Source organism: Leuciscus leuciscus (genome assembly GCF_965113295.1).
Source record: "Leuciscus leuciscus genome assembly, chromosome: 13".
Classification (NCBI taxonomy): domain Eukaryota; kingdom Metazoa; phylum Chordata; class Actinopteri; order Cypriniformes; family Leuciscidae; genus Leuciscus; species Leuciscus leuciscus.
In genome coordinates, this window is record NC_138737.1 from 42,932,157 (window position 1) to 42,953,884 (window position 21,728).

At 43.4% G+C, this 21,728-nt stretch overlaps 1 protein-coding gene across 4 annotated transcripts in view; it reads left to right on the top strand.

Annotated features, from left to right (window-relative positions):
• The window catches only part of prickle2a (prickle homolog 2a), a 119,021-nt gene that overhangs the window by 71,860 nt on the left and 25,433 nt on the right, over positions 1–21,728 (top strand). For all 4 annotated transcript variants that reach the window (XM_082187382.1, XM_082187380.1, XM_082187383.1 and 1 more), the window contains 4 exons: positions 5,997–6,110; positions 7,711–7,848; positions 9,209–9,412; positions 9,591–9,777. In XM_082187382.1, coding sequence (XP_082043508.1) covers positions 5,997–6,110; positions 7,711–7,848; positions 9,209–9,412; positions 9,591–9,777 — 643 coding nt within the window. The remainder of the gene's footprint in view (positions 1–5,996; positions 6,111–7,710; positions 7,849–9,208; positions 9,413–9,590; positions 9,778–21,728) is intronic.

The following is a 21,728-nucleotide window of genomic DNA, read 5'->3' on the forward strand; positions in this document are numbered from 1 at the left end:
AGGCCCCTTAGTGCCAATTGGGCATCGTTTAAATGCCATGGCCTACCTGAGCATTGTTTCTGACCATGTCCATCCCTTTATGACCACCATGTACCTATCCTCTGATGGCTACTTCAAGCAGGATAATGCACCATGTCACAAAGCTTGAATCATTTCAAATTGGTTTCTTGAACATGACAATGAGTTCACCGTACTAAAATGGCCCCCACAGTCACCAGATCTCAACCCAATAGAGCATCTTTGGGATGTGGTGGAACGGGAGCTTCGTGCCCTGGATGTGCATCCCACAAATCTCCATCAACTGCAAGATGCTATCCTATCAATATGGGCCAACATTTCTAAAGAATGCTTTCAGCACCTTGTTGAATCAATGCCACGTAGAATTAAGGCAGTTCTGAAGGCGAAAGGGGGTCAAACACAGTATTAGTATGGTGTTCCTAATAATCCTTTAGGTGAGTATATATATATATATATATATATATATATATATATATATATATATATATATATATAAATAATGAACACCAGGTTTGTTGTGCCTTGTAGGCATATACGTGTAGTGCTGCATAAAATATTAATAACAATAACCTATAGCAGGCAGCCTATAAATCATTACAAAGGAACACTTCAGTAACACTACACTAGAGAAAAATATATGGATTATCATATGTTACTTCAAATGTTTCCAATCGTTATGACGTTATGAAATGAGATTAGAATAGAAACATGAAGCCTAATGTTTGGCGAGTTTTGCTTTTCAAACACACAGCACGACTGACTCAAACTCACAGCGCGTGCAGAGAACCTTTACTGAAGCGATCGAGCCGCTCCAAACTATGAAACATTATTGTTTCCACATTATACATATCTACGTTTGAGCAGATATCCACAAACACAGTATTTAACAGCAAACACTGGTTTAAACATTATAATATTCACCATATTAGAGTAAACACTCATACTAGCCAACTTTTATATCATGCTGTTTTATTATCGAAAAACATCCTCGTGCCGTACATGTATATAAATTTAGCACTGAAAGGTTGCCAACCTGTCTAGTTCACATTTCAACATGTTTCTGTCTATATATAGATACATATACATGTACGACATTAGGCTTCATGTTTTTACTCCAATCTCATTTCATAACGTACGTTTTAGTCTGGCACCAGTTTAACTAGTAGCTACAATGTAAAGTTTATACAACAATAACATGCTTACTATTATGAGTGGAAATGTCTTACCTTAAAAATCTTTCTCATCTTCAAATCATGTTCTTCTAATTCTTCTGAGGTAAATCCAAGGTAAACAGCACAGCACAAACACAGTCTTCCAAACTCGATGAAAAGTAGAGGAGTACTGAAGTCTCTGATTCTTTGTTTTGAGGTGATGGGGGCGTTTACAGGTCTGCGTTCCTTCACGTGGACGATTTGTCAATCGCGCATGGGTGTGGTCACATTAGAGTTAATGAGGATGCGTTTGAGAAACTGTACATGTTGTTGCTTTCATACGGATTACTTAAACAGAGAATATTTATTTTTGATATAATTTACATCATTTAAAAATAGAGACTCCAAGCTTTGTAAAGACATATGTCTCAAGTCTCTGTGGCAAGCATTCTCTGAGTTACAGATCATTTTCTGTCGCGTTTCAGAATGAACTTCACATTGAGAGAGACGGCAGAACGCGCATCATGTTTATTTTCTTTATTTTATGAAAAACACAACATTTTGTTTTATTATGAGTGTACACAAATAAAGGAAGACATTTAACAGTTTTGAACGATGTATAACACTTTTATGTAAGATCAAAATCAACAGAGTATTTTGAGTCTAAGAAAAAAAGCGAGCTGGTATCGCCAGCGTGACCTCCGACCCCAGGGGGTTAATCTAGATCTCTTTAATATTGATTTAAACTGGGAGAGTGAGTCTGAGCCCCAAACATTATCAGGAAGGCTATCAGAGTTTAGGAGCCAAATGTGAAAACGCTCTCCCTCCTTTAGTGGATTTAGATACCCTAGGTACTACCAGAAGCCCAGAGTTTTGTGACCTTAAAGGAACACTCCACCGTTTTTTGAAATAGGGCTTATTCACTTTCTTTCCTACATTTAGATAGGTGGGCAAATGCATTTTTGTCTCAGTGCATGCATTGTTTTAGATTGACAGGGTCGGCGCTAGCTTAGCTTAGCACAATGAATGGAATCCTTTGTTGCCAGCTAGCATGTCCTGAGTAAAAGTGATATAATTTTTTTTTAAAACCCACCTAATTACTTCTTGTGGCCTGCGTATTCACAACAAGTACAAATAGTGAGGCAGATTAACACTAGGCGATTTCCTAGGCAGATATTGACTTATATATTAAGGACTATATTAGGGGGAAGCACAGGCGAAGCACTGCTACTTGGGCGTGATATCTCTGCGCCCAAGTAGCAGTGCTTCACCTGTGCTTCCCCCTAATATAGTCCCAAGTCAATATCTGCATAGGAAATCGTCTAGTGTTAATCTGCATCGCTATTTGTACTTGTTGTGAATACGCAGGCCACAAGAAGTAATTAGGTGGGTTTTTTTATTTTTTTATATCACTTTTACTCAGGACATGCTAGCTGGCAACAAAGGATTCCATTCATTATGCTAAGCTAAGCTAGCGCCGACCCTGTCAAACTAAAACATTGCATGCACTGAGACAAAAATGCATTTGCCCACCTATCTAAATGTAGGAAAGAAGGTGAATAAGCCCTATTTCAAAAAACGGTGGAGTGTTCCTTTAAAGAACGTGATGGATTGTAAGGCGATAGAAGATCGGTTAAATATACAGGAGCTAAAACGTTTAGGGATAGGTCAGTAGTGATACTTTGTAATTGATACAGGACTTAACAGGTAATCAGTGTAGGGATGATAAAATTGGTGTTATATGATCATATTTTCTTGGCAAGAACTGGTCAGAACTTTAGCGCTGCATTTAGGCTTCAAATATGCAAGTTTTATTTATTTCTTTTGATTTTAAAATTAAACTTGACTTAGATGTATTCTGACAGGTTTCATTAGATTCACTCGTAGAGATTTAGATATCAATGATCTGTGCTTGTGAGGGAAATGGAGACAGATGAGGATCGCTGAGCATGTCTGATTTACTGTTGAAAATTTCATTGTTGAACAGATGGAAAGGAAATGGCTCATGTCACAGAACCTGTGTCTCTCTCTCTCTCTCTCTCTCTCTCTCTCTCTCTCTCTCACACACACACACACACTCACACTCACACATACACATTTTTAAATATTTGATATCGAAATTAAATATCATGCTTTTAATCTCAGATGCAATCTAAATACTCAGTTCATCTCTAAGCGTTTCCACACCTGTTTGGAGGTTGTTTTTTGGAACCTGATGTGTCTTCTCCTTTAATTCGGTTTGTTTTGGCATGTATGAACACCGCAGTCACGCTCCGATCCGCACCATTACAATGAGATCGATCATGGATTAGATGAGGTCTCCATCTGAGAACCTCTCCTTCTTCTCATGTCACAGTAAATGTTGCCTGGCTGCTTCCAAGAGTTTCTGTTTCAGTTTTCTCTTTAAATCACCCTGCAATACAAGTGTTCACTGCTGAAGAAGCAACGGTAGCTTTAATCATCTCTCTGCTTCAAGGAATAGCACTGCACTGGCCACATGCTTCTAGAGAGCGAGACAGACTCCATGCAAGAGGTCACAAAACCTGCATCAAGAAAACCTTCAGCTGTTCATCACCAACACACTGATTCTAAGCTTCCCCTAGCTAACCCATCATGACCCAGTCATCTTCTAGAAAGGAGGGTGAGATTTTGAAATCGAGCAATTTCTGTCTTTACACCTGCAATAGAACCGTGCTTCCCATTGTATATCTCTCCGCTGCAGGTCTCCATTATGTCTCTCCATTAACATAAAAACTAAACCTGGACTGTCGTTTCGGTCGATGTGCCTATGTTTATCATGACCTGTATGGGGTGTTCAACAAAGTCAACTACCCAAGAGGAAAACCTATCCACTGTCAATATCTGAAACTAGGGCAATGGAGGAATACACAGAGGAGGCATTGCCCAGTGGAAAAGAAGGATGAGTTCTTTGGTCCATGTATTGACTACTGTGGTCTCAAGGCTATCACCATCTAGTGCAGGGGTGGGCAACTTCGGTCCTGGAGGGCCACTGTCCTACAGAGTTTAGCTCCAACCCTGAAAAAATCACCTGCCTGTAATTTTCTAGTAATCCTGAGGACCTTGATTAGCTTGTTCAGGTGTGTTTGATTAGGGTTGAAGCTAAACTCTGTAGGACAGTGGCCCTCCAGGACCGGAGTTCCTGCTGCCATTGAACAGGCCATATCCAAGCTGGAACTTCGCAGTGCCTACAACCTGATCCGTATACATGAAGTGGATGAATGGATAACAGTCTTCATCACCAACTTGGCCATTATGAATGTGTATTGATTACATCTTGATGTATTCCCCTCACTAGAGCCCCATCTCAAGCAGGTTCATCAGGTGCTCCAATGTTTGGCTGAAAATCATCTATTTGAAAAGTAAGAGAAATATGAGTTCCATGGACAACTCTTAACATCAAGCAGTGGTAGAAGTCGACACATCTGACTCGGGAGTGGGAGCGGTTGCAACGGTTGTCCTTCCAAAATGTTTCCTTAAGTTTTCTTTTCCATGAAGTTTAGCCCCAAACATTATCAGGAAGGCTATCAGAGTTTAGGAGCCAAATGTGAAAACGCTCTCCCTCCTTTAGTGGACTTAGATACCCTAGGTACTACCAGAAGCCCAGAGTTTTGTGACCTTAAAGAACTTGATGGATTGTAAGGCGATAGAAGATCGGTTAAATACACAGGAGCTAAAACGTTTAGGGATAGGTTAGTAGTGATACTTTGTAATTGATACAGGACTTAATAGGTAATCAGTGTAGGGATGATAAAATTGGTGTTATATGATCATATTTTCTTGGCAAGAACTGGTCAGAACTTTAGCAGCTGCATTTAGGCTTCAAATTTGCAAGCTTAAGCAGAAAATAATGTCTTATTTCTTCCTTTTGATTTTGAAATTAAACAATCTGGAGATGTGTTAAATTGTGAGGGCATCTCCCATGCACAGATTTTCTATAGGATTAAGGTCTGGGCTCTGGCTGGGCCCTTCCAAAATATTCATCTTTCTTTGGTGAAGCCATTCTTTTGTTGATTCAGATGTGTGCTCGGATCATTGTCATGATGAAAGGTGAAAGTTCTCTTCATTTTAAGCTTTCTAGCACTGTGGTTCCCAACCCTGAGCTTACGAGCATGCAGAGGTATAGCATAGAGGTTGAATGAAAAGGTTACAGGTTCAAACCAGATGAGGGTAATTACTTACTAACTTTTACAGATACACATTTTATAAAATAAAAAAAATACTAAATTAACTGGGAAATGAACACAATTGTCGTCATTTAATCTAGTGTAACACTAATTACTTTATAAAAACAACCACATTTCCCAGCATAGTGGGGTCTCACAATCTATACCCAGAAGCCTTTGTGCTTGAAAAATATAATTATGTATGCTTAAGCAATATCTCAGGAATATCCAGTGGTGATTGGGTTATTGCTATCCGAACACCAATGCTTGCCCAAACATACCAAATAATTTTTTTCAAGCATAAGCACATATGAATATTCCTCCATTGTGGGAGCTTGTAAATCTGGTCATTTTTGTCTTTATAAGTTATTGTTTTACATGAAACATTGGGATATAGGAGCCTACTTTATATTTGACGTCTTTTCCAAAATTGTATTGTCAAGTTGTTTTATGGCCGAAATGAAGACCTACACATTAATCAAGTCCCCTTTGTTTTACACAAAGCTTTCAATTGGTTTATGCAGTAGGCAATAGAACAATTACAGTATATGCACAATATGTCTGTGACAAAACATATTCCTAATTGTTTATATGAATTATGTGATCCATTTGCCTCTGTCTGTTTCTGTTTGCATGAACACAGGTTCATCAATACTACAGCTTTTTCCCAGAAGATAAAGTCCCTTATGTGAACAGTATTGGTGAAAAGCATCGAATCAAACAACTCCTTCAGCAACTGCCACCACATGACAATGAGGTTTGTTAGTACAGTCATAACTCAAAAAATGTAATACAAAAATGCATAACAATACCACATACCAATCGCACATTTATTCTTTAATTTCATCTTGAGGTCAGCTTGTCTCTACTCATCTTAACATTAGACTTCAAGAAGTATGCTAAATTATTTCAACACAATATGGATGTTGTTTTTGTTTTTTTTGAGAAATAGAATTTAAATATAATTCATTAAAGAAGATCAGAGGTCAATTACTGATTCTTAGCTCAGTTAAATTAATGTCTGTTCTTTTTCAGTCAGTCACGTTCAACATTACGTCAGAACGACTGACGAATTGGGATCTCGCCTGAGAGTCCAATCACCCTTGAGTGTAACTAAATGAGCCAATGCACATTGGCGTACAGCGATGCTGACGTCTCCATTCCCTCCTTCAGGGGGTTACAATAGTAACCTAGACGTTTGCTAGTCAAATGTACTTGTCAGAAATCAATTATCTCCACTGGTACTGAATGCAACATTTACATGAGTGTGAGTGTAAATGAAAAGAACTCGTCTGGAGTGACTCCACCTTTAGTCCTGCATTACAATTGTGTACATACACGAATAAACGGTGTGTTACTTTGGTCAGAAATTATCTTGTGATTTTTAAGTCAGATCCCAAGCACTTTGATAAAACAGTTGCCTACATCTAATCTACAACAAAATCTATGTAAAATTGTGCTTCATAAAACAAAACGCCACTTGATGCTGTATGTTATAGGGATTTTACCACAGGTAGGGGTTTACTTAGGCAAAGTAGAGTAAATATTATACAAATAATATGCATGAATATTATAAAAAAAGCATATTTATTAATAGCAATAATCTGAATAAATAATACCTGTGCAAAGAAATGTAGTTCATTCATAACTTCATCATTGCTGTTTATGACTGAAAAGCAAGGTTGGGTTAGGGTAATGAAAATCCATAAACTGTCCGAAGACACTTCAGGTTGTGCACTGGCCCTGCGCTACAACTGGCCGTTCCCCGCCAAACACCCAAATGCACCAAATAACATCCAGAGAGACGCATATAATTATAAAATAATAAAAAGGGCTAAATCGCCATGGGTTACATCCAAATGGTCTATATTGCCGTGGTTTATACCAACAAGGGTTTAATTTGACCAAAAAACGAAGAGTAGGTTTTAGTCAGATGTGGTGGGGGGCATATATCCCACGTCTGTCTGGACATGGGGAGACACTCGATGTCACAGTGGACGGAGTAAAAATTATTCGGCTCTTCAACATCACTCACAACAATGATGGCGGCCATTTTAACCAACTCAACGCCTGTATGGGCAAAGAGAAAATTTTCCAAAGCTCTGCTACATCACACACACCCAAATGATGGCAGCTGTACTCATTTTTACGGTCTTGAGTCATTCAGGCATAGGGTTAGGGTTAGGTTTAGGGTTAGGGTTAGGGTTAGGGAGACCACTTGGCGCATTAGAATTGAATGTGCAGTCACAGGTGTATGTTCGTCTGCATTTTATAACGGCATTGCATGAGGCTCATCCAATAAGAATTCAGATGATCTGTAATGATGCTTGCTTACTGATGATACTTTCTGATGTCAGGTTCGGTACTGTACCTCACTGGATGAAGAAGAAAAGCGGGAACTGAAGATCTTCAGTAACCAGCGAAAGAGAGACAATCTAGGCCGAGGCACTGTCCGACCTCTACCCCTCACTATAACTGGAGCTGTATGTGAACAGGTACATGCCAGTGCTAAATCACAGCAAGCCAGAGACTGGCACAAAATATAAGCCATTTGAACAGGATATGTTTTTTGAACCATTCATACCCATACACAAAAGAAATATATTTGAAATATATTTTCAGTATATATTTTGGAATATATGCAAATATTTGAAGTTGGCCCAATAAATATATTTCATATATTTTTGTTATATTTCAGAATATATTTCAATGTATTTGGAATGTATGCCACATATATTTTGACACTTTTGGGGACCCATACAGAAAAAAATACATTGAAATATATTCTGAAATATAACAAAAATATATGATGTTAAGTGTGAAATATATTTATTGGGCCAATTTCAAATATTTGCATATATTCTAAAATATATACTGAAAATATATTTCAAATATATTTCTTTTGTGTATGGGTAACAATGCAGGCAGTGATAGTCTTTTAGTGGAGATATGCAAGCTTTTGTTTCTCACCCTCATTATCTTAGAGAAGTGCACGTAATCTCTCCATAGCTGCCAGACCGGCAGTCATTTGTATAAATTAAACATTAACTCATCGACCAATCAACATCTTTTCTGGGCTAGTGAACTGGATTAACAAAAATGAGGAGCCATGCAGATGTAGTAAAAATGTTTTGGTTTATATTTCAGTAATGATTGCATGTTACACTGGATATTATAGGCTGCACAATAAAGGTAGGGACACACCAAACCAAATGCCAAAGAACTAGCGCTGATGAAAGCCGACTGTGTTGTCTGTGTTACTGTTGTCGCCTCAAAAAATCTGTGCTTGAACGAACCGAAAGGACTACAGGCGACTGTCGACTAGCACGTGCGTTCCGTGCCTGCGTGTAAAGGACATAACTGTCTATTTTAGTAGATATATTCGTCTATATTCGTCATTCTAACTTGGAAAGCGAACTAAGACTGCATGTATACAAACCATAAACAAAGCAGTGCTTGCTTACAGTTCTGAATATCAAAATGATGATCACGTTCTTTATTCCACTTCACTCATGTTATCATGAAAATATTCGCGTAGTGGAATGCTCAGGTAAGATGACGTAAAATTAGACAGCCTTCTGTCTGTGGCGTCATGACGACTTTGCTCGCGTTCATCACTTTTGCTCTTTTTCTTGTTCGCTAAACTGAACAGCCAATCAGAGTTCTCTCTCTCACCGACGGCCCGACGCCGATTCTGTGTTGAATTGGCCCAAAAAAACTGACAGCGTCCGACTAGAGCCAACAGTGCGGAACACGGCGGAAAAACGAAGTCGGTCGGCACTCAGAAACGGAGAAGGTGTGTCCCTGTCTTAAGGTGCAACAAGCAGCAAATGACAAAATGTCCCTCTCACACAGTGCAGGGACCAGATCAATGGTGGCGATATTGCAGTGTTTGCCTCACGGTTTGGCCATGGCCTGTGTTGGCACCCCCACTGTTTCGTGTGCAGCGTGTGCTGCGAGCTATTGGTAGATCTCATCTACTTCCACCTGGACGGCAAGATCTACTGTGGCCGCCACCATGCTGAACGGATTAAGCCACGTTGCTCAGCATGTGATGAGGTAAGCTGACCATGTAGAATCCTAGCATCTGTCCAGTGGCTGAAATCAACCTTTATTCTGTTTGCATTGTAACATGTCAGTACCCAGAAGCCCTGCTTCGGAATATAAAGTCCCTCACATAAATTGTGAACACAAATGCACACACGCATGATGTTAATAAATCTCTCTCTTTTTGTAGATTATCTTCGCAGATGAGTGCACAGAAGCAGAGGGGCAGCACTGGCACATGAGGCATTTCTGCTGTTATGAGTGTGAGGCTCCACTAGGTGGTCAGCGGTACATCATGCGTGAGGGTCATCCTCACTGCTGCAACTGCTTTGAGTCACTTTATGCAGAATACTGTGACTCTTGTGGAGAGCACATAGGTAAGGGAGGGCCTCCTTCAATCTGCATTTTTCCTTCAATCCACAGAATTACTGCAAGATCAAACTAGGGCTGCTTTTACACTGCAAGTCTTAATGCAGAGATCTGGGGCCGTATACACTATAGCCCCTTTCACAAAGAGATTCCAGAAAATACACGGATAAAGTGACCCGGGATTTGACCCGGGTTCGTTTGATTTTGGTTCATTCAGACTGCTAGTGATTTTCCGGAATCAGAGAGTGCGTTCACACACAACCCGTAAAAATCCCGTAAAGACACGTGACATCGATGTGACATGTAATGTCTCAGCAGTGTCTTAAGTTTGCTTATGAGCTGCGATTTCTCTCGAGAGAAACCACGCTTGTGCATTTTATTCTCTGATTCGATCATAAACTTGCGCATTACGTACCGTTTCACAGCTGGCGAACGATCCCGGCTTCAGCGTCATCACTACGACACGGCATTATTGCGGCTTTTGTTCACACAGCGCGCGTTCCGGGACTGAACACGGCAATGTTACTAGATCCCCAACCCGGCATCGATCCCGGGTCGTGTTTGCGTTCACAGAAGGCGTTCTGGCAATTTCTCGGCAATTTGCCGGGATCATCGCGCTGTGTGAAAGGGGCTTAAGAGTTCTCCTGAATGGCAGTGAAATGTCTTAGTTAACCCTTAGGGGTCTAAGGTGTTTTGGGGGTCCTTGAGATGTTCTGACATGTCCTGATATTTGTGCTTTTTTCAGTTGCTTATAAACATATTAATGGCAAAGGTGTAATTACACTCTATTCAGCACAAACAGGGCTACCATAATATGTGAGCAACATGTACAAGTTTGTATTTTTGAAATAATACTGTTTATGCATGTTTATTGAAAAACAAAAAATGAAAGTTTCTGAAATAAGGCCACAAAACACATACTAAATATGTGTCCATAAGACTTGACTAATGGATGTTTTCGCCTAGAATTTTTGTTTCAAAATGATCTGAAAATCATCCTGCTACTCACAAAATTTTAATCAATGTATTGTTTTATGTGAATAAGACACTTTTTGTTTAGAAAGGCAGTATGCGTGGGGGTGTGAATGATCATGAATAATGCTGTGATTCACACCTGAGAAGATAATGACCCACATAATGAGCTTTTCAGTCAGGTATGTCACTGAGAGGGAACTAAAGAATTTGAGGACAAAAGATTATATATTGCTTTTGCTTGTAGTTTACTTAGAATATAGTTAACAATTTAATCAAAATAAATGAAAGCCAAAAGCACATTTTGAGTACACAGTCATACCTGGAAACAAATCCTGTTCAAATAGGCTATACGGAATTCTACAGAATTGGTTCAAAGTTAGAGTTGGAAACATCATGAAATTTTTTTGTCTTTTTCCACAAATTTTGTATGCATGCAAATTATATAATATCCAAGGTAAACATTTCTAGTAATTATGCAGTTAATTATCATGCTGTATTTTCAGAAAGTTTTGGAATATTTATCCTATCCCCAAATTTGTCACTAATAAAACACAATAATACATAATTTAATGAGAAGGCTTATAATGACCTATTAAGATTGTGTTTACATCTACCTTGTAAATATATTTTTTGCTATTTTATTAAAAAGTTTTCAGATATAAATTCACAACAATTACAATTTTAACAAAATTTCAAGTGTAATCTTTCTTTGTATGAAGCATACATTTTATCATACGTATTTCAAAGTTAAGGATTCATTAGTTTGAATATTGGAACAAACACTATAATAACATCTTAGTTGATAATTCAATATACCTACTTTATTTTTGACAAAACCTCCCATACTATATATTTAACATATGAGCAGAAATTGTCGAACAAAAGCTTATTTGATGTACATTTCTAGTAATTATTTGGGTTTGGGCTAAACTTCTCACTCTCAGCTGGGGATACGGGAATAACTCTGGGTGTTGGCTGAACTCCTCACTCTAGCATGGGGATACTGGGAATAACTCTGGGTTTGGGCTAAACTCCTCACTCTCGGCTGGGTATACGGGAATAACTCTGGGTTTGGGCTAAACTCCTCACTCTCGGCTGGGGACACGGGAGTAACTCTGGGTTTGGGCTAAACTCCTCACTCTAGGCTGGGGATACGGGAATAACTCTGGGTTTGGGCTGAACTCCTCACTCTCCGCTGTGGATACGGGAATAACTCTGGGTGTTGGCTAAACTCCTCACTCTAGGATGGGGATACTGGGAATAACTCTGGGTTTGGGCTAAACTCCTCACTCTCGGCTGGGTATATGGGAATAACTCTGGGTTTGGGCTGAACTTCTCACTCTCAGCTGGGGATACGGGAATAACTCTGGCTTTGGGCTGAACTCCTCACTCTCGGCTGGGGATACGGGAAAAACTCTGGTTTGGGCTGAACTCCTCACTCTCCGCTGGGGATACGGGAATAACTCTGGGTGTTTGCTAAACTCCTCACTCTAGGATGGGGATACTGGGAATAACTCTGGGTTTGGGCTAAACTCCTCAATCTCGGCTGGGTATACAGGAATAACTCTGGGTTTGGGCTAAACTCCTCACTCTCGGCTGGGGATACGGGAATAACTCTGGGTGTTGGCTAAACTCCTCACTCTAGGATGGGGATACTGGGAATAACTCTGGGTTTGGGCTAAACTCCTCACTCTCGGCTGTGGATACGGAAATAACTCTGGGTGTTGGCTAAACTCCTCACTCTAGGATGGGGATACTGGGAATAACTCTGGGTTTGGGCTAAACTCCTCACTCTCGGCTGGGTATACGGGAATAACTCTGGGTTTGGGCTAAACTTCTCACTCTCGGCTGGGGGTACTGGAAGAACTCTGGTTTGGGCTGAACTCCTCCCTCTCCGCTGGGGATACGGGAATAACTCTGGGTTTGGGCTGAACTCCTCACTCTCGGCTGGGGATACGGGGAATAACTCTGGGTTTGGGCTGAACTCCTCACTCTCCGCTGGGGATACAAGAATAACTCTGGGTTTGGGCTGAACTCCTCACTCTTGTCTCGGGATACGGGAATAACTCTGAGTTTGGGCTAAACTCCTCACTCTAGGCTGGGGATACGGGAATAACTCTGGTTTGGGCTGAACTCCTCACTCTCCGCTGGGGATACGGGGAATAACTCTGGGTTTGGGCTGAACTCCTCACTTTCGGCTGGGGATACTGGAATAACTCTGGTTTGGGCTGAACTCCTCACTTTCGGCTGGGGATACTGGAATAACTCTGGGTTAGGGCTGAACTCCTCACTTTCGGCTGGGGATACTGGAATAACTCTGGGTTAGGGCTGAACTCCTCACTCTCGGCTGGGGATACTGGTAATAACTCTGGTTTGGGCTGAACTCCTCACTTTCGGCTGGGGATACTGGAATAACTCTGGATTGGGCTGAACTCCTCACTCTCCGCTTGGGATACTGGTAATAACTCTGGTTTGGGCTGAACTCCTCACTCTCGGCTGGGGATACTGGAATAACTCTGGGTTTGGGCTAAACTCCTCACTCTCGGCTGGGGACACGGGAGAAACTCTGGGTTTGGGCTAAGCTCCTCACTCTAGGCTGGGGATACGGGAATAACTCTGGTTTGGGCTGAACTCCTCACTCTCCGCTGTGGATACGGGAATAACTCTGGGTTTGGGCTAAACTGCTCACTCTCGGCTGGGTATACGGGAATAACTCTGGTTTGGGCTAAACTCCTCACTCTAGGATGGGGATACTGGGAATAACTCTGGGTTTGGGCTAAACTCCTCACTCTCGGCTGGGTATACGGGAATAACTCTGGGTTTGGGCTAAACTTCTCACTCTCGGCTGGGGGTACTGGAAGAACTCTGGTTTGGGCTGAACTCCTCCCTCTCCGCTGGGGATACGGGAATAACTCTGGGTTTGGGCTGAACTCCTCACTCTCGGCTGGGGATACGGGGAATAACTCTGGGTTTGGGCTGAACTCCTCACTCTCCGCTGGGGATACGAGAATAACTCTGGGTTTGGGCTGAACTCCTCACTCTTGGCTCGGGATACGGGAATAACTCTGAGTTTGGGCTAAACTCCTCACTCTAGGCTGGGGATACGGGAATAACGCTGGTTTGGGCTGAACTCCTCACTCTCCGCTGGGGATACGGGGAATAACTCTGGGTTTGGGCTGAACTCCTCACTTTCCGCTGGGGATACGGGAATAACTCTGGGTTTGGGCTGAACTCCTCACTCTCCGCTGGGGATACGGGAATAACTCTGGTTTGGGCTGAACTCCTCACTCTTCGCTGGGGATACGGGAATAACTCTGGTTTGGGCTGAACTCCTCACTCTCCACTGGGGATACGGGAATAACTCTGGGTTTGGGCTGAACTCCTCACTCTCCGCTGGGGATACGGGAATAACTCTGGTTTGGGCTGAACTCCTCACTCTCCGCTGGGGGATACGGGAATAACTCTGGTTTGGACTGAACTCCTCACTCTCCGCTGGGGATACGGGAATAACTCTGAGTTTGGGCTAAACTCCTCACTCTCAGCTGGGGATACTGGAATAACTCTGGGTTAGGGCTGAACTCCTCACTCTCGGCTGGGGATACTGGTAATAACTCTGGTTTGGGCTGAACTCCTCACTTTCGGCTGGGGATACTGCAATAACTCTGGGTTAGGGCTGAACTCCTCACTCTCCGCTGGGGATACGGGAATAACTCTGGGTTTGGGCTGAACTCCTCACTCTCCGCTGGGGATACGGGAATAACTCTGAGTTTGGGCTAAATTCCTCACTCTAGGCTGGGGGTACTGGAAGAACTCTGGGTTTGGGCTGAACTACTCACTCTCGGCTGGGGATACGGGGAATAACTCTGGGTTTGGGCTGAACTCCTCACTCTCGGCTGGGGATACGGGAATAACTCTGGGTGTTGGCTAAACTCCTCACTCTAGGATGGGGATACTGGGAATAACTCTGGGTTTGGGCTAAACTCCTCAATCTCGGCTGGGTATACAGGAATAACTCTGGGTTTGGGCTAAACTCCTCACTCTCGGCTGGGGATACGGGAATAACTCTGGGTGTTGGCTAAACTCCTCACTCTAGGATGGGGATACTGGGAATAACTCTGGGTTTGGGCTAAACTCCTCACTCTCGGCTGTGGATACGGAAATAACTCTGGGTGTTGGCTAAACTCCTCACTCTAGGATGGGGATACTGGGAATAACTCTGGGTTTGGGCTAAACTCCTCACTCTCGGCTGGGTATACGGGAATAACTCTGGGTTTGGGCTAAACTTCTCACTCTCGGCTGGGGGTACTGGAAGAACTCTGGTTTGGGCTGAACTCCTCCCTCTCCGCTGGGGATACGGGAATAACTCTGGGTTTGGGCTGAACTCCTCACTCTCGGCTGGGGATACGGGGAATAACTCTGGGTTTGGGCTGAACTCCTCACTCTCCGCTGGGGATACAAGAATAACTCTGGGTTTGGGCTGAACTCCTCACTCTTGTCTCGGGATACGGGAATAACTCTGAGTTTGGGCTAAACTCCTCACTCTAGGCTGGGGATACGGGAATAACTCTGGTTTGGGCTGAACTCCTCACTCTCCGCTGGGGATACGGGGAATAACTCTGGGTTTGGGCTGAACTCCTCACTTTCGGCTGGGGATACTGGAATAACTCTGGTTTGGGCTGAACTCCTCACTTTCGGCTGGGGATACTGGAATAACTCTGGGTTAGGGCTGAACTCCTCACTTTCGGCTGGGGATACTGGAATAACTCTGGGTTAGGGCTGAACTCCTCACTCTCGGCTGGGGATACTGGTAATAACTCTGGTTTGGGCTGAACTCCTCACTTTCGGCTGGGGATACTGGAATAACTCTGGATTGGGCTGAACTCCTCACTCTCCGCTTGGGATACTGGTAATAACTCTGGTTTGGGCTGAACTCCTCACTCTCGGCTGGGGATACTGGAATAACTCTGGGTTTGGGCTAAACTCCTCACTCTCGGCTGGGGACACGGGAGAAACTCTGGGTTTGGGCTAAGCTCCTCACTCTAGGCTGGGGATACGGGAATAACTCTGGTTTGGGCTGAACTCCTCACTCTCCGCTGTGGATACGGGAATAACTCTGGGTTTGGGCTAAACTGCTCACTCTCGGCTGGGTATACGGGAATAACTCTGGTTTGGGCTAAACTCCTCACTCTAGGATGGGGATACTGGGAATAACTCTGGGTTTGGGCTAAACTCCTCACTCTCGGCTGGGTATACGGGAATAACTCTGGGTTTGGGCTAAACTTCTCACTCTCGGCTGGGGGTACTGGAAGAACTCTGGTTTGGGCTGAACTCCTCCCTCTCCGCTGGGGATACGGGAATAACTCTGGGTTTGGGCTGAACTCCTCACTCTCGGCTGGGGATACGGGGAATAACTCTGGGTTTGGGCTGAACTCCTCACTCTCCGCTGGGGATACGAGAATAACTCTGGGTTTGGGCTGAACTCCTCACTCTTGGCTCGGGATACGGGAATAACTCTGAGTTTGGGCTAAACTCCTCACTCTAGGCTGGGGATACGGGAATAACGCTGGTTTGGGCTGAACTCCTCACTCTCCGCTGGGGATACGGGGAATAACTCTGGGTTTGGGCTGAACTCCTCACTTTCCGCTGGGGATACGGGAATAACTCTGGGTTTGGGCTGAACTCCTCACTCTCCGCTGGGGATACGGGAATAACTCTGGTTTGGGCTGAACTCCTCACTCTTCGCTGGGGATACGGGAATAACTCTGGTTTGGGCTGAACTCCTCACTCTCCGCTGGGGATACGGGAATAACTCTGGGTTTGGGCTGAACTCCTCACTCTCCGCTGGGGATACGGGAATAACTCTGGTTTGGGCTGAACTCCTCACTCTCCGCTGGGGGATACGGGAATAACTCTGGTTTGGACTGAACTCCTCACTCTCCGCTGGGGATACGGGAATAACTCTGAGTTTGGGCTAAACTCCTCACTCTCAGCTGGGGATACTGGAATAACTCTGGGTTAGGGCTGAACTCCTCACTCTCGGCTGGGGATACTGGTAATAACTCTGGTTTGGGCTGAACTCCTCACTTTCGGCTGGGGATACTGCAATAACTCTGGGTTAGGGCTGAACTCCTCACTCTCCGCTGGGGATACGGGAATAACTCTGGGTTTGGGCTGAACTCCTCACTCTCCGCTGGGGATACGGGAATAACTCTGAGTTTGGGCTAAATTCCTCACTCTAGGCTGGGGGTACTGGAAGAACTCTGGGTTTGGGCTGAACTACTCACTCTCGGCTGGGGATACGGGGAATAACTCTGGGTTTGGGCTGAACTCCTCACTCTCCACTGGGGATATGGGAATAACTCTGGTTTGGGCTGAACTCCTCCCTCTCCGCTGGGGATACGGGAATAACTCTGGGTTTGGGCTAAACTTCTCACTCTCGGCTGGGGGTACTGGAAGAACTCTGGTTTGGGCTGAACTCCTCCCTCTCCGCTGGGGATACGGGAATAACTCTGGGTTTGGGCTGAACTCCTCACTCTCCGCTGGGGATACGGGGAATAACTCTGGGTTTGGGCTGAACTCCTCACTCTCCGCTGGGGATACGAGAATAACTCTGGGTTTGGGCTGAACTCCTCACTCTAGGCTGGGGATACGGGAATAACGCTGGTTTGGGCTGAACTCCTCACTCTCCGCTGGGGATACGGGGAATAACTCTGGGTTTGGGCTGAACTCCTCACTTTCCGCTGGGGATACGGGAATAACTCTGGGTTTGGGCTGAACTCCTCACTCTCCGCTGGGGATACGGGAATATCTCTGGTTTTGGCTGAACTCCTCACTCTTCGCTGGGGATACGGGAATAACTCTGGTTTGGGCTGAACTCCTCACTCTCCGCTGGGGATACGGGAATAACTCTGGGTTTGGGCTGAACTCCTCACTCTCCGCTGGGGATACGGGAATAACTCTGGTTTGGGCTGAACTCCTCACTCTCCGCTGGGGAATACGGGAATAACTCTGGTTTGGACTGAACTCCTCACTCTCCGCTGGGGATACGGGAATAACTCTGAGTTTGGGCTAAACTCCTCACTCTCAGCTGGGGATACTGGAATAACTCTGGGTTAGGGCTGAACTCCTCACTCTCGGCTGGGGATACTGGTAATAACTCTGGTTTGGGCTGAACTCCTCACTTTCGGCTGGGGATACTGGAATAACTCTGGGTTAGGGCTGAACTCCTCACTCTCCGCTGGGGATACGGGAATAACTCTGGGTTTGGGCTGAACTCCTCACTCTCCGCTGGGGATACGGGAATAACTCTGAGTTTGGGCTAAACTCCTCACTCTAGGCTGGGGGTACTGGAAGAACTCTGGTTTGGGCTGAACCCCTCACTCTCCGCTGGGGATACGGGAATAACTCTGGGTTTGGGCTGAACTACTCACTCTCGGCTGGGGATACGGGGAATAACTCTGGGTTTGGGCTGAACTCCTCACTCTCCACTGGGGATATGGGAATAACTCTGGGTTTGGGCTGAACTCCTCACTCTCCGCTGGGGATACGGGAATAACTCTGGGTTTGGGCTAAACTCCTCACTCTAGGCTGGGGGTACTGGAAGAACTCTGGTTTGGGCTGAACTCCTCACTCTCGGCTGGGGATACGGGGAATAACTCTGGGTTTGGGCTGAACTACTCACTCTCCGCTGGGGATACGGGAATAACTCTGGTTTGGGCTGAACTCCTCACTCTCCGCTGGGGATACAGGAATAACTCTGAGTTTGAGCTGACCTCTGAGCTCGAGAGACCGCGATCCCCTTGGACAGCACGCCAAACACGCTTATATTTTTTTACTCTATTCGATCAGCTGTATTCTCTCATCTACACAGAAGCAGCAGTTTTCATTTTTGCAAATCATACATTATTACGATAGATAGATAGATAGATAGATAGATATTTAGATATTTAGATAGATAGATAGATAGATAGATAGATGATAGATAGATAGACAGTTTATTATAAAAGCATACATCTAGCTTACACATTTACCCAAATTATCATACGCCTGTTTAACCGAAGTTAATTTGTGTGTGTTTCTCCATCCCCAATGTCACTTCTCTGTGTTTTACGGCCCTGACGAGAACGTCGGTCTCCTCGGCTGTGAACCGCTGCTGGCGCGCGTCTGGCAAATCCGCCGTTATAATAGCCATCCGCCATGGAACAAGCGCGCCTGCTCTTAAAGGGAATGTGAGATGACGCTCTGATTGGTTTATTTCACGTTACGCCCAAACCACACCTATGAATAATGAAGCTACTTCAGACCAACCCATTTTAGATTTGCGTCGGGCGCAAGAGTCATTTATCCCGCCGGTATAATAGCAACAGCGCCCAAGACCCGCCCACAAAGTTACTTGCGTTTCGCGCTTGATACTTGCGTTTCAGATCGTTAAAATAGGGCCCCAAGAGTGTGAATTACCTGTGTGCATCTCTACAGTGTAAGAGCCAACCCAAGTTCAGTGTGCAAATTGAACAAAGAAAAAAGTCGGTGAATTAATTTTCACCTGAACTTTAAAGGGGACTCAAACCTCTTTTTAGTTGATATAGAGTCTCAGTCTACATTACACACTGGTGTTTTAGGAAGCCAAACAATTAGAATATTATAATAATAATACTATTAATAATAATAATTATATATTACTATTATTATTCCCATGACAGTAATAGCCATATATTGTAAAACAAATTCAGTGTTAAATAAATGAAAACGAATATGTCATATTTCATTTTACTTTATACTACATTAGGGAAATCACAATCCTTTTGTCCTAATTTCTACACTTGCAAGAGATAAACCCTTTAGCTTTTATTTGAATGGAAATTACAGATGACCTTTTATTTTTGCGTAAAACTGCTGTTTGCGTGAAAATGGGTTTAAAAACGCATCTCATTACATCTCTTGAAATGCTGTAATCATCTTCCCACAAAAATGTTGGAAATTGTGCAAATGTTAAAATAATGCGTAACTGGGGGGCTGTTACGTTCCAAAAATACATGCTAAACTCAAAGCACATGCCAAAATGTTCACTGCATTCATTCACTGTGAACTGAGTTGTTCTGAGACCCGGAAAATAAAGGATCACAAGCTGATTGAAATGAGCAAAGAGCGCACTTCAGTTTGAAAACGTATTTAAATATAACACAGACTTTTCCCATTTGGTAAGGGCACAAAGCCATATCACACTTACGATTTTTTTGTTTTGTTTGACAGACACTTTGGCAAAGCAATGGCGCAAAACAATGTTAGAGACCTTTTATGTTATTGTGAGAAGTTTTACAATATTTTCGGTATATGCATTGGTATGTGGTATATGGTCAGAAATGTGCAAAAAGTCAAGAACCAAATTCTGATCAGTCATCAAACCGCCTATTTCAGCACTAGATAGTTTTCACCACAGATTTGAAACTGAAGAAATTGGCCATTCCATTTTATGCGCTGTTGCATTTTTAAATATCTTTTAAACCAGCTGTTGCACCTTTTATTCACATACATAAGTCATTTGATCAGCTAAACAAATCAGATGCCCCAGTATAGTGACGGGGACACTATACTGCCAAAAAGAGCACCGTCCTTCGGATGAGACGTCCTTCATGACCCTTGTGTCACCAGATCCTGTTTTAGTTGATTTTTGTCAGTCGTTGTCTTTATATACCAGTGGATGTCTGTAAAGCTTTTGCGATATTCAATATTTGGATTTTTGTCATCTTCCTCTCCTGTTTGGATTATCTTCATGCGTGTTTTGTGTTTCACCACAAGCTCTGGTAGTCCTGGAGCATAGACTACTGCTGTATGCATTCCCATTTCTGTCAGGACCACTACCGTCAAATATGATTGACAATTAGCATACAATTTGGATTGGCGGTATGGTTCCGTTCTGGGCGAGAACTCCCTGCGCATCCGTGCAGCCTAGCATGGATAAGAGCAGGGAGAGCAGCAATAACCCCCCTTGGGGTAAACAGAACAGAACCAACATGAATGTATTGCAGATATCATTAATTCAAGATTTTAAAGTACGACATAATTCGAGAATTTATTCTGATTCGAAGGGAATCAGAATGCCAAATCCTGACTGACGAGAGGAGGAGCTGGGGATGGAGGAGGGTAATTAGCTCCTGAGAAACGCGATAGCTGCTGATAATACTGAAGGAGCTTATATATGTATACGGTGATAGGCGTCGTATTCCTATAGGTAGATGTGGATCAGCTGATAGTCAGCTGATGCGAGCTTGACTAACGTGACCTGCCAGAACTAACGCTACGCTTGATTTCTGTCAGGACCACTACCGTCAAATATGATTGACAATTAGCATACAATTTGGATTGGCGGTATGGTTCCGTTCTGGGCGAGAACTCCCTGCGCATCCATGCAGCCTAGCATGGATAAGAGCAGGGAGAGCAGCAATAACCCCCCAAAACACAACCATATGCCAATATCCCCCAAAACCAACTGACAGCGCAATATGGATGCTTTATAGTTACGTGAGTGAGCCAGGGCAACAAGCATGTTGCCAATACCTGAAAAGCTTGAGCAACAGCATGCTACCAACAATACCAGAAAGCCTTAAGCAACAAGTATGTTGCCCTTACCTGGATGACCTAAACGAGTATGTTGCCAATACCCGCATAAGCCATAGCAACAAGCATGTTGTCAATACCCGAAATGCTTAGCAGTAAACATGCATATTGCAATGAATGACATACCACCTGAAATGAAAATGTGAAAATTGTGATATCAAAAGTGTATCAGCTGCTGCTTGTTGTATATCCGCAGTCCAGATCCAGTTTCATTGAGTGACGACTGTAAATGACATCATGACCTTGTTATACTTTGATGTAGTTTACTTCTGTAGAAAACAAGAAAATTTTTTTTTTTTGTTATTTGATCTCCCCACACTGGAGCAAGCAAGACGCATTGCAACAAGCGTGTAGCCAATTTATCCATTGT